Source organism: Alosa pseudoharengus, unplaced genomic scaffold (assembly GCF_046254945.1).
Source record: "Alosa pseudoharengus isolate Yale_2024_CS ecotype anadromous, Long Island Sound unplaced genomic scaffold, YU_APseudo_1.1 YU_APseudo_1.1_scf_2, whole genome shotgun sequence".
NCBI lineage: Eukaryota > Metazoa > Chordata > Actinopteri > Clupeiformes > Clupeidae > Alosa > Alosa pseudoharengus.
This window is the reverse complement of record NW_027468663.1, coordinates 27,352,571-27,372,760: the sequence shown is the minus strand read 5'-3', so window position 1 is coordinate 27,372,760 and position 20,190 is coordinate 27,352,571. Positions and strand designations below refer to the sequence as shown.

Genomic DNA, 20,190 nt, shown 5'->3' with positions numbered 1-20,190 from the left:
TGTGTTGGTTAAATGCGATGAAAGCCAATGACATATCAAGCGCAGTCATTTGTGTGAAAACCTGTATCACTGCTCATATGTCAGTGGAATCCTCCGAGATTCCTTAATGAAACACCCACAGCTCTCATCTCTCTCGGAGATCACATCATAAAGGCTGTGCAGGCGACTGCATCCCTCCCATCCTCGAACGGCAGCCATGTTGGGACCCGTCGTGCAGGCCACCAGTGCAGGCCTCCTCTAGTCAGACCGGAGAGCTGCTCCTCCATCAAAGGCTCACAGTAGCTCTTTTATATCATCAGATCTGGCTGCAGCATCGGCTGCAGCCCAAAGCGTCTGTGTCTCGTTACGGCCTCAGCCCACGCCCCCTTCCTGATTGATGGCTTCTCCGCTTCACTACCGTTTCTGACTCCTCATGCAAGCCCATGCAAGAAAAGAAACAAACAAATACTCGTGATTGTAAGTGATGGAGGCGAGCAAGGTGAGCTGAGCGCTGAGCTTGTTTATGTGGCGGTGGCTGAGGAGAAGCAGAGGCAGGCGTGGGGACTGGGGGCGCTGGGGAAGGGAAGGGAAGGGAAGGGGGCTCTGTGTTTCCTCAGCTTTGTTTAGCTGTGGCTGTAATTCCTTGGCCCCCACTGAGTGCTCATTAGTGCTGGTGTAGAGGTGGAGGTGCCACGGGCCTCATCAGGCCAGCACTAAACACACTACCAACAAGACACCGCACGCAGGGAGGCCCACTGGCCATGTGCTGCTGACACTCATTTAAAACGCCTGACTGTCACCATATTACCATGACATTTTCACATGTCTGAGCGGTTAAGAATAAAGCACACAAGTTCAGAATCAGAGTTTCCTTTTATTGTTTTTAAAAGGGCAATATTTCATCAGAGCAGAAAGTTTGCTCAAAAATTGTTTCGATGTTCCATGTTATTCCCCAGTGCATGATTATTCTCCAAGTGCTCACAGAGCAGGAGCAGCAGCAGCAGCAGCAGGCTGTGTGCCCTGGAGCTAGAGGCCTCCGCTCTGCCGCGCTCCCCCAGGGAGGGCCTGCTCAGCAGCTGCTCTCTGTTTGTCTCCGCGGCCTCTCCTGATCTCTCCGCTCCTGCTGTGCTCAGTCTAGGGCCTGATCTTTTGTCCCAGCTTATCTTTTACTGTGCTCTTATCAGCCTGTAAAATCTTTACATCTTTGTACCATGAGCAGATTGCTTTCATTCACTCATGGTCAGTGTTCGCCACTGAGAAACTCATTCCAGTGTGCATAAGTCTGCTCTCTTTGTACGATCATCATACTTAAGTCATGTGTTTCTACTGGCCTGGTAATCAGTGCAACAGCCTATGTACAATGTCAGCCTTGATTCATTTTCAAAAGAATTGATCTTGAGGGATTGTTGCTTTGTGATGTCTATAAATCCAGGGTGATCATGGATCAGGTAGAACCCATTGTGTGAAATGACAAAAATGGATCAGAGGGGAGCAGTTTCCTTGACAGCGACCAGAGGTGACTGGGTGGCGGTACCTCCGATAGGTCAGGGCAAAGTTGAAAGGTCACAAATGGCTTCTTGTATCCTCTCATCAGGGGAAGGTTGGAGTGGCCTGTGGTCGCCATAAAGCCTATCAGAGACCCGCAAAAATAAATCCAATACCAGTCAAGGAGCTGTCCCTCTCCCACCTCTGGTCGTACTCTCAGTCCTTCTCTGATTGGGGTCATTGGCTCTTTTAATTAAAAAATAATGCCTCTCCCCTTCTCTCTCAGTTGATTCATTTATCTTGTAGTATGGTGTGTAGGCTCAATAAAAAATGCAGTGCTGATATTGTCAGTAATTCACCACAAAGTAAGAAGCTGGTCGGTAAGAATGGTCATTCATTTATTATCTTTCCAGTGTTCCTTTGATAAGAAAATAATTTGTATACATTTTAGATTCTTACTTCATCTCTAAAAAATCTATTACTGTAGATTACTTTATCACATTCTGAGAGTGTGGATTTGTGTGGCTGCACATGCTGCTCTGTTTGTTGTGGTGTGTTTAGTTTCTCCTTGTACTCGTCTCAATGAGCCACATGCTAAATTGTTTGTCTGTTTTCTGGCTATTTTTGTCTCATTCATTTTAATTTCCTTTTCTCACGGTCTCATTTTTTTTTCACCTCCCTCCATTCAGAATAGCTTAATGTTCCAGCATTTTTCACAACATTTGCGTTATAAACACAATGAGTGTCCGCAGAAAAGCAGCAACCACATGAAGTGTCCACACCCAAGACCCAATCTACTATGGTGGCACAGGGTTGTGTCTGGCACAACAGCAACAATGTCTTATCATCCCCTAAAGTTCTGAATTGATTGTAATTTTAAAGTATGTTCAGTTGTGTTTGATCACAATAATAAACTGCAAAGTTGCTTATTGTAGTCTAGGCTTGTAATATGGCAGACAGAGATTGCAGGAAAAAAAGGCTTTGATGATGATTTATGATCCTCATGGCATCCTGAGAAAATGTGTCCAGCTTTGCACAATTGTAAACCGCCATCGGCCAATGTTTTGCCTCACTCTGACAAACACCAGTGTGTGTCTTTGGGATGGGGGTTTGTAGAATGGACGCGGGCCGTGAAGGTTGGGTTTGATGTGCTGAATTGTGCTGGTATTTCAGAAAGGTGATGTACCTGTGACTCTTGGGGGACTGCTTGGGAATGATGAGTAATGATGACACTTGCATCTGTCACCGCACGCAGTGTCAGTCAAACATGCATATTCATATGTATATGTCAAACAAACATACATATTCATATGTATATGTCAAACAAACATGCATATTCATATGTATATGTCAAACAAACATGCATATTCATATGTTTATGTTCAGGCAGAGTGAAGCCCTGTTTGTTTAGTTTTCAGTTTTCTCCCCCTTTTCCAGCGTTAAATATCTGGATAAGAGAATCCATGTGTCACGGTTTCCACGGCTGCGTTTTACAACTGTGGGAAATGGCAGGTGATTAAATGTAAATTATTAGAGGTATGAAACCATCGGCTGCACAAGTTGTCTCAATAACACTGTCCGCTGGAAGCTGTAAATTTAGCCTCTTGTGTTCAGTCCCAGGGCGGTTTCCCTTTCTACCCAGAAGATTCCAAGAGCGCTCTGCTGCGGTCAGCCTGGAACGCCTGTCGTGTTTTTATCTCACAGTTCAGACTGTGGTGCTGAAATGGTGTTTGGACTGTGAGAAATGTCCAGGCTGAAAGCTGCTAGTGCGTGTGTGGGGAGGAAAGGCCATTGAAAGCTGTTGCTCAGACTGCGGTGGCTTGGTTGTTTGGACTAACACCTGCAAGTTTAACACTTCAGCAGAGGTGCAGACGGCAGAGCTACCGTAATCCTGCCAGAAGTACAGGCCTTCTTCTCCCACTGTCTGTAGTTTTCTGAAATGTTTTGAGTGTGTGACTTGTCAGGGCCCTGTTATGCTTGTGGACTCATGAGCCTAATGAGTGAATGTCTGTCTTTCAGGAGTGGCAGAACTCCATCCAGAAGAACGCTGGCCTGGCTTTCATTGAGCTCGTCAACGAGGGCAGGTGAGGATGACCACACCAGCTCACCATAGGCTCCTCTCGGAGCTCTTCGGTGTCTCTGTCTCACCCCCACCCCCACGCCCCCCCTCTCTCTTTCCCTCCCTCCCTCTCTCTCTCCACCCGGAGGGCCGTGTTTTCAGATCAGAAGGTCACGGCTGGAAGAGAGGAGAGAGGTCTGCCCCTCAGACTATAAGACTCCCAGCCAATGCTGACGCCTTCCCCTGGGACCTGGGAGTGGGAGTGTGAGGGCCAGATAGAACATGGGACATGAGAAGGACTCCGATATTCAACACACTCTCACTCTCTGGCCTTACTGCCCATTAAGGGATCTGTTTTCCTTGTCATGGTGGACACACATCCCATCCTCTGACCACCTCCCCCCTCTGCTCCTCATTCTCTCCCTCTCCTGCTCTACCTTTTGTGCTCCACTTCTCCCTCCTTCCCTCCTCACTTGATGAGCCACCTCTGCTCAGTGTGGCTGCTGTTGGTGACGAGGCGTCACCTCCGCACTGAGAGCGGCTGAGAGCGGCTGCTAATAAACAACACAGCCTGAGCCATGTTGGGTCTGACCCGCTCTCCTGCAGACGGCCTGATTTGTGATGCAGGGCCCGGTAACTCTATCCCTGGGCCCTGCAATTGAGTGAAGGTGTGTGTGTGTTGGTGTGTGTGTGTGGGTGTGCATGTGCGTACGTGTGCCTGTGCGTGTATAGTGTTTGTGTATGTGTGTGTGCGCATGCGTGTGTGTGCCAAGTGGGACATCATAAAGTGGAGTTCAGTGTGGACGTGAGAGCTGTGTGTTATTGATGGCGCATGAGGTCGCCACGGAGACCAGGCCACCTCCGCTCCCCTGCTGCCCGGTGCGGACACACCAGGCTCGAGTTACGGCGGATTCCCGCTCCCTCCCCGCCTCGGCCTGTTATTGTTCCACTTTGCATGCTGGTGACCCCTCCTGACCTGTGAGAGGCTGCAGAGGGGCTGCCGCATGGCCTGGGGTGCATGTTTTATTAGACTAGATACGTGTGTGTGTGTGTGTGTGTGTGTGTGTGTGTGTGTGTGTGTGTGTGTGTGTGTGTGTGTGTGTGTGTGTGTGTGCGTGTGCGTGAGCGTGAGAGAAAGGGATGTGGAAAGGAGGGGGAAGGATTTTACAAATGTTTAAACACCAAAGACAACCTGGATACACCCTGGGTCAGATGCATATCATTAACAAATCAATTAGCGCCCGTGCTCCAGTGTGAAAGTGATAAGTTGAGCGTTAAATTGGATGTTCTGCTCATTTGACACGCTACATTTGCACTGGGCTAGATACGGCTCTTTTTCATAAATCTTAAAAGCCTTTCACCCAAACTGCAGGTACAGTCTGTGTGTGTGTTTCAATGTCCACACACAAGCTGTGCTACTGCAGAGCTGAAAAATCTCAAGAGTATGTTTCTCTCAGAAAATGAAGCCGGATTTATTTTAGATATCTATTTTTTTTTGTAAATAAAATCTCAACTAGTTATCATGAGCTAAAAGACAGCAAAAATGTACGAGATTTAGAGTATTTGAGTGAGATTTTCCCCCCCATGTTGCTTCTCTCCATGTTGTGTTCTGAGGTGTTGGTGTGCGTACGTGACGCTGTTTCCTTCTCGTTTCTCCACAGGCTACTGAGCCACACTATGAAGGACCATCTGGTGCGCGTGGCCAACGAGGCCGAGTTCATCCTGAGCAGACAGAGAGCAGAAGACATCCACAAGCATGCAGAGTTTGAGGTGAGCCCAGAGCAGCCTGGCCACATTCAGCACACAGCAGAGTTTGAGGTGAGCCCAGAGCAGCCTGGCCACATTCAGCACACAGCAGAGTTTGAGGTGAGCCCAGAGCAGCCTGGCCACATTCAGCACACAGCAGAGTTTGAGGTGAGCCCAGAGCAGCCTGGCCACATTCAGCACACAGCAGAGTTTGAGGTGAGCCCAGAGCAGCCTGGCCACATTCAGCACACAGCAGTTTGAGGTGAGCCCAGAGCAGCCTGGCCACATTCAGCACACAGCAGAGTTTGAGGTGAGCCCAGAGCAGCCTGGCCACATTCAGCACACAGCAGTAACAGCTCTGCCCAGCCCATAGCTCCTCACATCTCCTAACTGAGTTGAGCAGTGGCCACTTCCTCACCCATTCCTGATATACTGTTGAGTTTTTGAACAAGCATGAAGCATCAGTATGTCATTAACACTGTACAGTAAAATAATAAAAAAGGATATTTTGGTGAGGACAGTAAGGCCAACACATGCCTATATCTAAGTATATCTTCCTAGTTTAACAGAGGAAGTTGATATTTTTTATATACTCTGTCTAATAATTTGGAACACTCTCTGATGTGACCGACTCAGCGAGGGTATATCATTTTTAAGACTCACTCTCTTGTCCAGACTGCTGTCTGTTGCTTTAGCTGAGCTTGTAAGAGTGACGGAGAGTAAATGTTTTCCTTTTCTCTTTTGGCACGTTCCTTTAACCAAACATGCCGTTAAGCTCACGTATTCCCCCTGCCCAGCCTGGCCCCGCTCTGGGCCGGCCTGCGCTACCCCGCAGCTACAACACAAGCTCTGCCTTTCATTAAAGCCAGCCCGTAGTCACAGATTCTTTCTCTTGTGCGCTTCCTCTCTCTCCCCCTCTCCCCTTGTCTCTCTCTATATTCCTCACCATCTCTTTTTTTAGGCTGTCTCTTTATATGTTTCCCTCCACCCCCTTTCTCTCTCTCTCTCTCTCTCTCTTTCTCTTTCTCTCTCTCTGAATCATGTTCTGTCTTTTGTGTTCCCACTGGGGGTGTATTTTGCCAGTGACAGGAATACAGCATCTTCTCCTCCCCTCACACTCGGCCTCCATTGCTCCTCTTGGTTGGTGTACAGGGGCAGACTGCTGAGCACCCCCCCCCCCCCCTTCCCCGCTCACCCTCTAGTTGTAAAATGTTATGCTTTAAGAAAGGTTCAAGGCAGGGTCTGACGCTCAGAAATGAGGAGATGGAGAGGAGGGGAAAGAGTGTAAATGTAAATAGGTGAGGCTATCGGATATCTGCTCTGCTGAGACTGTGTTCTGTGGTGGTAGTCTGTTTAGTTAGGGGCACATGGAGCTCCTGGAGTCATGTGATCATACCCTTAGGCTTTGGGTGCCGACTGCTTGTCACCAGCGTCAATCAGATTTGCAAATCAGGTCTTTCGTGAGACTTTCGTTGTTATTGTTCCTCACTGCCATGAGCCCAGAGTTACTGGCTGTGGCTCCAGCGTTGGTGTAGCCCTTCTGCAAAAGCAATGCTAGCTTCATGTGTAAGCAACTGCGTCGGGGTATGTGATTTTTGGATTGTATAGAGCATGGTGGAGAGGGACTTTGGACAAGCTTGTCATCTGGAAGGCAGACAGCTTTGTCCCTGTTCCAGGATAATGTAACAGAATGCTCTAATGATCCCCAATCAAACCTCTGCTGAGTGCTGGAATAGTATGGGATCCTGTCCTCCATATGTTTCCTCTCTGTGCCCAGATCAGTCATATGATCTCGGAGGAGATTCTGATGGCTGCATCGCTGTGGTCTATTGGATTGCAGTGCCTGTTCACATTATCAGCCCGATGGGCAAAAGTTATCTCAGAGATTTTTGACGCAGGATTTTGTTCAATGTTGATATCCTAACTCTCTTCTCTTCCATTCCATATAAGACAGAACAGGTAGTGTACGGTGGTGAAGTCCTGCCTGAGGCAGTGAGTGGACTGGGCTCCCTCTGATGGTTATTTAACTATGCTGTCTGCTCACAATGCCATCTGTGAGAACAAACTGAGGGCCCCACTGCTCAGAGTTACGTAGTGATGTGGGGAATTCTCTTCCTGGCTCTTTCTCACGGCTAGACTAACACTGTCAGGTACAATTATGGGCATTTTTATCAGTCAAAGTCAGCACTACTTACTGAGTGGAGCTGTTCATTCTCGAACTCGCTGTTAAATGGGGCCCAGCTTTTAAAAGTCAGACAGCACCAGACAAGGAAACGCTAGTGTCAGATCAAAACTGAGCTGGAATAGTGCAGAGTTTTGTGTAATTACACCAGGAAGTCAGCCATCACAAAAGGAAGTCGGTGACTGTGCCCCAAATTCTTAGTGTGCCTTTGTTAAAGGCAAGAGTAATTTGTTCCTACTCTGGTCAATAGCTTATTTCTTTTTGCTTACATCTTGCTCATACTGAAGACCGAGGTGATCACTACCATCAACCAGTTTTATCGGTCAGTTTTTTCGGGGGCGTAGTGGAGCAGCAGTAGAATGGCCATCTGGGAAATGGTCAGGTCAAATGCATGTTCCATAGCTTCATTGCGAGTCCCTGACACATGGGATAAAGACGGTTGATAAATCATACTTACTTTATGTTAGTGTTTCTGTGGTTGATAGTTTTGCAACAAAGTAATACATTCAATATAACACATATTATATGTTGCACTATAAAATTTGGGGGCTTTACTTAAAGGCAAAGCATACTCAATATAAAGCACCCAGAGCCTAAGGAGAGGATATGGTTTGTACCTGTTTGCTTTGTTGCTTACTCCACTACAGTAATCGACAGGGGTGTCTACATGTATGTTTTACAAGGGCTATCAAACCGCTTCCTCCTGTTTTATTGAATTAAACTCACTCCAGAACACTCAACAGTAAGGTCTGGTGTTTCAGGCCCACCCCTCTCTGCCCGATCATCTTCACAAACATGTGCAGTACCTGCCATCAGACGCTCCACCACCACAGCAACTTTGAGCCAGTAACACCTATTAGGGCTGGAGGTACCCCCAACCCCTCGTGTTCAGTTGTTCCTTCTACCAAAGTGGTGATGTTTTTGGTGCTGTGTCTGTCTGTAAGCAGGATCAGGCAGAAGCTATCAGCCGATTTTCATGAAACTTGGTGGAAAAGTGCGTAGCGTAGGCCAAAGAAGAACTCAACAAACAAATTATGGAGAAGATCTGAATCACGGGACATACACAAATTTACTTTAGCTAACATTGCTAGATACAGCATTTGGCCACGATTGAAGTCTCTGCATCTTGACTACAATTTTAGTTAATTCCTTTCACATTGCCTTAAAGTAAATTAGCTGAAAGAGGCAGGAGTTAAACTTAATAAAGTAAAATAAAAATAATCATTTTTTTTAATGTTGCCATCTTGCTGGTCACTGTAGTGTTAATTTCGTCAGACGAGACGAGAGGAAATATGTTCTTCAACGACCTTTTTTTTCATGACTAAGACGAGACGATGACGAGACGGCAGTAATGTCCTGAAACACTGACTAAGACTATCTTAAGATGCATTATTATTGACGAAAAAAGACGAGACTAAAATGTTTTGCATGAAATAAAAACTAAGATAAAATCTCTCTTCATTTTCGTCTACAAAATGAGAAGACAGAATATCTAGTTATTACGTTTTCAAAATATTCCGAATGAGGTCATACGCAACATCTTTCATGTAGGATAGTCTATGTGCTGTTGCTGCAACCCTGTGGCTGCAACACGAAACTACATGGAACAAGAACACTGGAGATTTCTGCCAGAGTTAGCAAGCTAACTACCTAAGCTTTATGCCACAATACTACATACCCAGAAGTTGAAGCTTCTCTCATACAAATTAACATCCCCCAGAATGTCCATACGAAAATGTTCATCATGTAATGTCAACTATTTAACTAGTTAGACTGATGATGCAAAGTTTGCTAGCAAGTAAGCTAATATGGAAAGTTCGCTAGCAAATTAGCTATGGCTAAGATGGAGAGTCTGTTTGGGGAATGTGTTGTGTTTGGGCGCATATCGCCATCTAGCGAGGCGGAGTAAAAATGTAATACTTTGGCCTACGACAGTGTTTCTCAAACTTTTTCAGTTTCAGGACCACTTAAATATCCCTAGCTAAAAAAAAAAAAGATTAGACCTACTTCAACAGTAGCCTATAATTAGTCTACACAATAGGCTTACTCACTGAACCACCTTGCTTATTGTCTTTGCACTTTGCTTATTGTGTGGATTCATACTGTATGATTTAAACTGGCATATCTTACATTGACAGTGTTGCAGAACTGTTTTTACATACAAGTTGGTTCAATATTGCAAACAACTCATCTATATTATATTTTACCACGTCTGCTCGCGGACCACTTGGGATAGCTTGCGGACCACCAGTGATCCCCGGACCACACTTTGAGAAACACTGGTCTACGAATATGACAGTGGTCCAGTCAAATCTTTTACTGTCTATGGTCAAATCCCTACCTGTGCATGTAAACATACTGACTGACAAAAAATCAGAATGAGTAATTATAACAGACGAGTAGCCCTGTGGACACACAATATTGTTGGAAAATTGAGATGTGTGAAACACTATTTGACTCAAATGGTAATCAGAAATAATTTGTTATAAAAAAAAAAAGACTAAAATGTGTTGACTAAAACTGACTAAGACTAAGATACCTTTAGTTTTCTTTTGACTAAAACTAGACTAAAATGACGAGACTTTTAGTCGACTAAAACTTGACTAACAAAAATGATATTTGAATGACTAAATATGACAGACTAAAAAGGACATTTCATCACAAGACTAAGACTAAGACTAAATTAAAAATAGGTGACACAATTAACACTAGGTCACTGTCATTTCAGGCAGCACAGCATTATTTGTTTTGCTGTAAATCCCACTGTGTATGTGAAAACAAACATTAGATTACTGTGTATGACAATTGGGTTTAGTTGATATTACTAGCATAGTTATTTAGAAATCATTCACATTTATTTTAATGTATTATTTTTCCAAGCGATTAATGGTCCATCAACCAGAAGGTTATAAAAAGGTAGTTAAATCCTCAAGGCAGAGTTCAGGGAATATTAAAGTTGTTTTCTTGTAAGAGATTAAAAAAGTATGTGTACTCTGGACATGATTCTGAATGAATTGATAGAAAAAATTATTTGAAAAATAGCCAGATACGTCAAGGAAAAAGCTCTTGTCTTGAACGCACCATTAGGTTAGTAACACCACTCTTCCATTGACTTGCATTGTACAGTGCCACACACAGTATGTAGTGGTAATACATCACATCAAACAGATGTTTCTTCACATTCTCTTGCTATTTCTAGGCCATTTCTGAATGTTTTACACTAAAATAAACTACACGTCCCCTTTAATCTTTATCTCTGGTGCAATGTGGTGTTGTCATTTGTACTTTCTTCACCCACATCTTTAAAGGTTGTTTCAATGTTGATTAAACCTTCCTATCAAACTTCTTTCTTCACATATTTCCTTACATACATGTCTATAGTATTATGTTTAACACTAGAAGACAGTGCTTTCCATGAAAGGGTTTTCTGTCTCCTGAGCAGTGTTTATGAAACACTTCCTTTTTTTTTGTCGTCCAAATCCCAATCTTCTATAATCAGATACGCGGCATAGCCAGCACAAACTATGTTTCACAATTGAATTCCTCACTTAAATGTAGTTGCTCCTCAGTGACCTCTGAGAGAAGCGTGGAGCCGATAAGTGTGCCTCTGATATTGCTGTATTGATTTTCCTCCGTTTGGGCTCGGCTGTTTCTCTCTGTGGTCCTGGTTTCATTTTGCAGTGCCACAATAAAAATAACAGGCCAATGAAACCTGCCCCCCCGGGGGGAGAGCCGGCGCTTGCCAAAGGCCTCCTCCATTTTAAAGGCTAGCCTTTACCCCATTTCAGATTTTCAGACAAATGTTAAAAAGTGCATGGTTTGCCCAAGCTTGTGTGGATTTGTGTGTTAGTGTGGTGGAGTTGCGTGTTCCTGGTGTCACACACATCTGCTAAATGCTCCTTTCACGGCTCCCTCAGTGGTGCTTTAAGGATTGGACATCCTGCTCAGTGTGGAGAACAAGCATTGATTCTTGACTGATGGCTAAGCTGTCCCAATAAGCAAGTGAGTCTGAAGCTAATAGGCTTTCTTTTCCACAACGTGCGTGTTTATGTGTCTGTGTGCACGTGTACGTGTATGCTTTCTCAAGAGAGAAAGCATATTTCTATCTAGGAATGCTTTACTGTAGTTTCATAAAAGCCCCAGATGTCATTGTTTCATGCTTAAACATGGCTGTCCTTTTGACATGCTTCTGTTTGGTCCTGTACACACCGGAGCCTCTGCCGGCTCTCTGCCTGGTTTGATCCAGCGCTCAGAGGAGAGGGATGTCCTCCCACCTCTGTCCTGAGAAGCAGCGTGTTGCAGCACCTTAGCTGTCCTCAGGACACAGGCTGTGGCCTGCCAGACTGCAGGAAGTGAATTATTCAAGAGATAAAAGTGAATTTATGTTTACTCCCTGTCAGGGTTTATATGCACCTCTGCCTGAGATGGAGGAGCCTGGTGATTTAGACAAGTTTGCGCTTGGGAGATTCATAACATATGCTCTTTGCCCCCCCCCCCCCCCTCTCTGTCTCTCCCTTTCTGTGTTCTGTGGGCCTTATTGAGTTATCTTCACCCTGGAGAGTAAGTTATTATAGCGACACTAGGGGCTGACACTGAGGGAGATAACAGGAGGAAATCCAATTACCTTTTAGTGTTTTCTTTCTAATAGGATCCCTAATGCGGAAGAGATCTCTTCCCCATCGTGCCCCTGATTCAAACGGGCGATCGCATCTGATACCTGTGTGGGTATGAAGAGAGAGAGAGAAAGAGAGAGACAGAGAGAGCGGGGGACAAATCGAAGTCCTCTTTTTTATGGGTCCTTCATTAGGGATGAGATGTGGAGGGCTGTGGGGCACAAGGCCAGATGCTGGGGTCCAGATAGCGTTGTAGGAGAGAGCGTGAGGTCACCAGTGGTCCCCCCACTCCATCTTTTTTCACTCTCTCTCTCTTGTGCTCGCCCTTCTTTTATTGTCAGCCATCACTTGATCTTGATGTGCAGTAATTGAATAGACTCCTGATGGTGGTATGCGTGAGATTGTCTTCTGTAATTAGTGCTCCGTGTCTTTGTTCCTCGTCAGGCTGTAAGGTGATTCGCGCCGCTAATGGCATCAACCCTGCATTCACCCTCATTATAGGCATCGTCTAGCCTCCTAACGCCATTAGTCCAGCATCCTCTCCGCACCCCCACAACTCCGATCTAATCTGGACCAGCACAACTGCACACTGATCCTCAAAACAGGATTGGTCTTTTTGATTTCAGATTTGCAGTGTTTTATTAACTAATGTTTATTAATTGCATTGTAAAGATACCTTTAGTTGAGATTCTATACGTCCCAATCTTTTTTTACATCTTTGGAACATGTTTCTAATCCAAGGGTTTAGGAGGAAGAGATGTGCATGTTTTCCTCCGTCAGCTTGGCTCATGCGTGAACCCATGAGAGCTTTAAGTGTTGCCCCGACGCTGTGAGCGTAATCTCTTTATTGGCCCTTAATGGGGTTTAATCCCTCTCGTAATGGCTGGCTTTTTGAAGGGATTAGAGCGGATTGCTTGGCAGTATTAATATAATTGTCTTCACTGTGATTATGGAGTGAATGGTTGAGAAGAGACTCATCCAGGGTTTGCATTCAGTTTTTACATAAAGATGATATACTTTTTAACGTTAGTGACGTGGAAATTTCTCACATAATTCTCTCACATAAGTCTTTTTCTTTTTGCAATTGTATTCACAGTTTGTCTTTTGTGTTATTCCATGTTGTCTGAGTTGTAAGCATACATACATTCCCTCTTGCTCTCTCTAATGAAGTCCCAAGGTGATGACTCGACTCTGGTGAACGCATTATCTCTGGCTTTTGACCTTGTGTTGTGAACACCAGATATGAATCCATCATATATGCACAAATAGGCTGTGTTCCACTGCCATATCATTTAAAGCACTTCTTGCCTGTGATGTATTTAGGTTATTGTCAAATTTAAATGATTTGTATTTTCTACTTTCACTAAAATTGAAATCATTTCTACTTTCTAGATATTCTACCATCTCCAGATTAAGTCAGTGTTGGAGACCGTAGCCTGTTCTTTTCCCCCTTGCACTTGCTCTTGCTCTGCTTCTTCTGCCATATGTGTTTGTGTTATTTTCGCTCAGTTAAAAATATCCCCCTGCATTTGTAAATCAAGTCGCGTTCCAGAGGACACCTTCATTTTTCATCTCCAGTGCATCTCCCTCATTTGACTATTTTTCACCTCAAAAGGACAGTTAATTCCTACGATTCCTCACGTGGCGTGACCTTGAAGTCATCAGGAGTCGGCGCAGCGTGGCCCTCAGCTGACTAATGGGGGTGCGGCAGTGTCTGGTGGAGAGGGGGAGGGGGAGGGAGGGCCTGGGCCAAGATGAAGAGTCTGCCATCCACGCATTGTGACCAGTCCATTAAAAGCCCAGAATGAGCCGGGAGAGCGCCGGCCAGAAAGATACTTTGATAAGTTGTTGCGTCGGCGTTAACCTTGATGGTCAGTGTGGAATGAGGATGGGGATGTAGGGGGCAAACATGTTCCAGTCTGCTCCAGAGGGACAGTTATTTATTTCTTTCTGGCTCTTCTCCCCCTCTGCTCATCTGGGGAGTGAGAATGAGGGAGAAGCGGCGGGGGAGAATCAATAGTGAGACAGCGCTGTCTGACAGGAGCATCGTTCCAGAATTGAGGTTGCTGTCAGACGTTGTCATGCGCTGACTTTTGTTCGCCATTGTACTTTTAAGCTGTCATTTTTCTTGCTTGTCGTCCCCTCGCGCTCCGAGCCCTTTTGTCTGAATTCCCCTGGTGCTGTTTTTTTATTCCCCCAAATTTAAACTTGGAACGGAAGGGCCAAAGGATCAAGTACAAGACAGAGGAGAAATGTATGAAATCTGATTTGTTCTACATCTCCATATTTGTTTCTTTGTTCTCTTCCCCATCTCCCCATCCCCCTGCTCTGTCTTTTCCCCATGGTTCCTGTCCAGACCTTCTAGGAATACCTTATTTGCTGTAGATTTGCATTCCAGCAGAGCAGCGACAAGGACATTCCCGTCAGCTGCATAGCTTTTCTGTCTAAATGACGCCCTTGGGGAGAGAGTGGATGCTAGATGGGACAGTCAATTGGGAAGGAAGGGAAGGTGATAGCTCTGGCCCCTACCAGCTCTGGAAACATCAGGAGAGAGTGCAAATCCAAATGGCTTTTTAATAAGATCCCAGCTGTGCGTCTGCGGTGCCAGCCAGGGCTCGAGCGGCGCCTCAGGGAGCCCTTGTCGTTGGTGTGCATGGCGCGCGCGCTGTGCAGGCCACACAGGCCACACTGCAGTAGTCATTGGAGCCACCACACAAACAAGAGGTAATGAGGCACTGCCCCGCAGAGCTGCATGATTATGCTTTTGAACCCTCCGCTGGAGAGGCAGACGGGAGGTCTTCTGTGGGCGCAGCAGTGTTTACGTGCTACTGATGGCAGAGAGAGCCTCATCCAAGCCCCTCAAACTGATTAGGAAGCGCTCTGCCTTAAGCTGTGGTGGCATCTAAACATTCACTAGCGTAAAAGAATACTCAGAAGGAAAAGTCAGAGCATCTGTTTTTTTTTTAAACGTTTTATATTTGTTGTATTTGGTACTCTGATCTGGGCCCGTATTCACAAAGAATCTTAAGGTTAAAAGTAACTGGCGGATTTAGGAGAAATTCTTTAAAATAATGTCTGTGTCCGTTGTAACTTTAGGACTCCTATGAGTAATTCACAAAGCATTTTAGCACTAAAAGTAGCACTTTCACAGTCTGGGACCGGTTATAACTAAGTAACTAATGTAGTTGAGAAGACTCCTAACTTACAAAGACCTATTCACAAACAATGGTAAGCAGCTGTTTCTAGCATTTCACATCACACTGTTTTGAAATGCACTTGCAGAATCACTTACATGAGATATCAATCACGAGCGAGTAATTGTGCATTGTAAGGGGGATGCCATAACACCACCAACAAGACTAGTAAGATTTAAACTAAATGTAACGTTTCATTATAAATCAAATTCAAGTGCTTCTCGTCTATGCAAACGTTTCTTCATACAGATTCATTAAAAAAATGTTGCAAAGATACTGCATCAATTCATAGTGTATTCCATCACTAGGCTATTTACCTTGTAGCCTGTTGTATGTATGTATGTATGTATGTATGTATGTATGTATGTAGGTATGTATTTATTTATTTATGTCTCTCGTCCTTCATGGTACTCTTGTAGCGCATGCCTTTTCACCAGCAAAGACCTGTCACTCATCATCAGCCAATCACCGTGGTTGCTGCAAGCACGTGCATGAGAAATGATGTCAACCAGACAACAATGCAGCTCTTATTTTATCTTAAGAGTTGTCAGTGTCCTTACTAAAAGTTGGTTTCAGCTGTGAATATGTTTTAAGAAAAAACCCCTAGTTAAAAACGTTTAGTGCGATTTAGGAGTACTCTTAGCGGTAAGATAAAATGCTTTGTGAATGTGTGCCCTGATCTGATAAAGCATTGGAATAGTGAAAGATTGAAAGCCTCAGAAGATTGCGAGAAGGTATGCATGACGTAAACGTATAATATGGAATATGATCTGTTTTATTTGGAGCTGTTATTCTGTTTTTAAGGCTAGGAATGGCCACTTTCTCAATAGCTTTTGTGTATGTGCAAAAGAAAAAAATGGAATCATTAAGGTAGAACACCTTATGCACAATTGCTCAATTCCACATTCCTGTATCATTTTACACAGTGGAGTGTGTTGTGGCAGTTGTGCCTGGTTTTATTCTTTTGCTCCAACAATATGTTTTGTCGAGCCGTCATTTGCCTGTGACTCTGGTGGAACCATGAACCATTCTGTCTGTGCATGCGTGAGCTCAGCGGTTCTGGGGACCATTACCCTGTCTGTGGCCATAACAGCCCACCTCTACCTCCCCTCCTACTCTACACACACACACACACACACACACACACACACACACACACACACACACACACACACACACACACACACAGAACGACACAGATTACACCACATCCGCTAGTCAGCCTTGATCTCCCAGTTCTAATAGAAAACTGAGGATACAGCCCTCAGTGCATTTCACAGTGCTGCTTTGGTGATATTCTGTTGTGGGGGTATCATAGGCCAGTAGAAGAGACTGCCCTGCACTAATGGTCCACTATGATCTGATATTTCCTCTGTGGCCCCAACACCACCATGCAGGTTTCATTGGAGTGTGTTGACTACCTATTGTTTCTGACAGCATCCACATACATTTGACCCAAGAAAGGATGCAGACCATGTGCATATCCCTCCTCCCCATTTAAAGAAAGAGCTTTACTGGCTGTGGTCAATCCCTCATTGGCTAGACTGGTGGGTAGGTTGCTAATGCACCGATCTGCAGATTTAGAGGTTTTGTTTGTAATGAAGGTTGGTTTTCATTTATGAAGTGCTGATGTGGGGTGTTGAGTTCAGTGATAATTAACTCTTCCTGCCACTGTTGAATTTGCCGTGGTTTTTCTTCTGGGCAGTCTTGCAGATAGCACATTTTTGTTACTGTATGATTTATTGTGTGCATATTTACTGATGTTCTCAATTAATTTCCAACGAGTGAATTTCCTTGTTTATTAGTAAAAGACAAAATGTGTGTGTTCTACATACAGTATGTTTTAAAAATCATAAAGTGACTTTATGCTCCTTTCCTATGTTAGTGTGTGTGTGTGTGAGGTCCAGGCCTGTGCCTCCCTCACAGACACAAGATGAATGGACACCCCCCTCTCACATGTCTGTCCCCTCTGCCTCTGCCGGCATTTCCAGAGGTTAACATTTAAACATTTACCCCCACCCTTCCCCTTCCCGTGCCCCCCGCCCCCCCTCTCTCTCCGTCCTTTAAACATGTTTCATCCCTCTCTCCCCCGCTCCTATCTCCCTGTTTAAGGTCAGGCCAGACTTTAATGCTGCACAAAGAGACATAGATTGATAATTAGGGGAGAGCGGATGCTGTAATGTGATTTATACCTATGGATTTCCTGTCAGATATGAAGAGTTGTCCCCCAAATTGGAGGGGAAGCTCCATTACGGAGCACTCTGCGGTGGTTACTGCTAAGTTTTGCCTGAGCAGGTTGCATTTGCCAGGGGCCTTGTGTCTGCACAGCTCCCTACTGTATCTGTGTCTGTTGCTGGTGGGCTGCAGCCTCTACTGGCTCTAATCTAATTTCGAGCCATAACACACAATGGATGGAGTAGGGGAATTGCATTAGAGGGGTTGCCGATCGTTGCCTTAACCTTTAGACTGAGATAGCTTTCTGCAGGGCTGCTTGGTTTTTGTGCTCCCCCAGACCCTCAGCAACCTGCCTCTGCTCCTTATGTGCTCCACGACCATACAACGAAAACATGCATCTGTTATTAGTTTCCCTGTAAACCCTAATCATTGAATGGTTATATTTTCTGTGCAAAGTTTCATTCCTTGAATTTTTTTCACCAGTTGAAGGTGTTTCCCCATCTTGCAGTAAGATCAAAGGCCCTCTCAGATAACAAATTCTGACAAAGAAATATGTTCCCCTCTTTGCATTGTAGGTATTTTCAGATTTTACACCCTGGAGGCATAAGTAAATATGTGTCCAGTGATATTAATCACTTTGACAACAGGCCAGAAATGACCCCACACTTTCATTTGTTACCACCGTGGCTAGAATTTCTACACACCGGCTGTATGTAATCTCTCCCTCTCTCTCTCACACACACACACACACACACACACACACATACGCATGCATACACAGAGGAAAACACACTCACAATCCTCTAATCAATGGTGTGGCCCTTCAGGTTCATGATTAGCAGTGTCATAAATCATTCCAGGAGGTTTACTTTGGAACGCTGTCTGTGAAAATGGCCACTATTAACAATGGAATAATTAATAATTGGACTAATAATAACAGCAAGGTCAGTCAGTCTCAAATGCCCGCTGACTGTTGTCTGACCCATTATGTGAAGTTCCCTGTGGTTGATCCAATTATCACTGGGTGTGGGATGTTATTGGGCTTGTGTAGGGTTAACTAATATTAGCTGAACACTGCATCACCATTAGCTCAGCTGGTTTAGGACAATAATAATGTCAAAGCATATGTTTATTGGTAAGTAACAACATTAAATATATTTTTTAATTAAAGGTGCTCTAAGCCAGTGTTTCTCAAATGGGGGTACGCGTACCCCTGGGGGTACGTGAAGGCACTCCTGGGGGTACGTGAGATTTTAAAATATACATTTAAAAAATAGAATCCTTGCAAAAATACTTACACTCAACAAAACAATTATGTAATACATATTTTACATAATAAATATTTCAGGAAAATATAAGTTCATAAAATGAATTTTATATTTTAGTAGGCTATTCAATTTCATTATCCTAAAAACCCAGAGTCCCCCCCATACCAGGATGGTTCAACCCAACCTGTCACATGCCACCCGTCATCACCTGTCAATCACTGTCAAAACTCAAACGATGGAGTCGTGGTTGAAGCGTAGCAATAATTCTTGTGAAAACACGTGGCAAAGAAGGCCAAACTAGATCTTGTAGAATATGTTTTATTGCTCTGTTTTAAGTCTTTTTCTCAACTAAAAATGCTTTGCGCTGGTTAGGGGGTACTTGGCTGAAAAAATATTTCACAGGGGGTACATGACTGAAAAAAGGTTGAGAACCACTGCTCTAAGCGATGCTGGGTAACGTCACTTCTGTTGACTTTCAAACAAAACAGAGAGCTAGCTCGCTACTTCCTCCCCCTCCCTCACATGCTGCTTCCGTGTAATTGACACTCTCCTAAACGCGCATCTCGTCTGTGATTTGCTGGAACAGTTTGTTATGTTTTCATGGGCTAGGTTTGCCCAGGTTGTGTGCCTTGCTCAAGGGCACTTCAGCCGTTCCTACTGATCGGGGTTCGAACCGGCAACCCTCCGGTTACAAGTCCGAAGCGCTAACCAGTAGGCCACGGCTGCCCCAGAATATTGAAGAGTGAGATGTGTTGTCCTGTCCTGTCCTGTCCATTGTGATATTGAAGAGTGAGATGTGTTGTCCTGTCCTGTCCTGTCCATTGTGATATTGAAGAGTGAGATGTGTTGTCCTGTCCTGTCCTGTCCATTGTGATATTGAAGAGTGAGATGTGTTGTCCTGTCCTGTCCATTGTGATATTGAAGAGTGAGATGTGTTGTCCTGTCCTGTCCTGTCCATTGTGATATTGAAGAGTGAGATGTGTTGTCCTGTCCTGTCCATTGTGATATTGAAGAGTGAGATGTGTTGTGCTGTCCTGTCCCATTGCAGTCCCACTGTGCGCAGTATGCTGCTGAGAAGCGAGATGAGGAGAAGATGTGTGACCACCTCATCCGTGCCGCCAAGTACCGCGACCATGTCACTGGCACCCAGCTGATCCAGAAGATCGTCAACATCCTCACTGACAAACACGGCGCCTGGGGAAACTCCTCATTCAGGTACATCCTCAGCCACTTGGCGTGCTATCAGGCAGTGGTCTTTACCGAATACTCTGGGTCTCTTTCTTACTCTCTTCTCCAAATGAACATCACAAAAAGTCATTGTTGCATGGGTGTTTACTGAATGTGTTGATGATTATGTTACGTGTCTTACCAGAATTTTTAGTGACTAAATCCAAATTACCAGGTGTGACTATGAAATAGATTGTATTAGTACACAAATTACAGGAGTGGAGCAAGTTTTCTTCCTTAAAATTGAGTTACAGCATTACTC

General features: G+C 44.6%; 1 protein-coding gene across 6 annotated transcripts in view; it reads left to right on the top strand.

Annotated features, from left to right (window-relative positions):
* lrba (LPS-responsive vesicle trafficking, beach and anchor containing) overlaps positions 1-20,190 on the top strand; it is a 205,339-nt gene that overhangs the window by 81,479 nt on the left and 103,670 nt on the right. For all 6 annotated transcript variants that reach the window (XM_076294354.1, XM_076294353.1, XM_076294352.1 and 3 more), the window contains 3 exons: positions 3,484-3,548; positions 5,185-5,293; positions 19,750-19,916. In XM_076294354.1, coding sequence (XP_076150469.1) covers positions 3,484-3,548; positions 5,185-5,293; positions 19,750-19,916 — 341 coding nt within the window. The remainder of the gene's footprint in view (positions 1-3,483; positions 3,549-5,184; positions 5,294-19,749; positions 19,917-20,190) is intronic.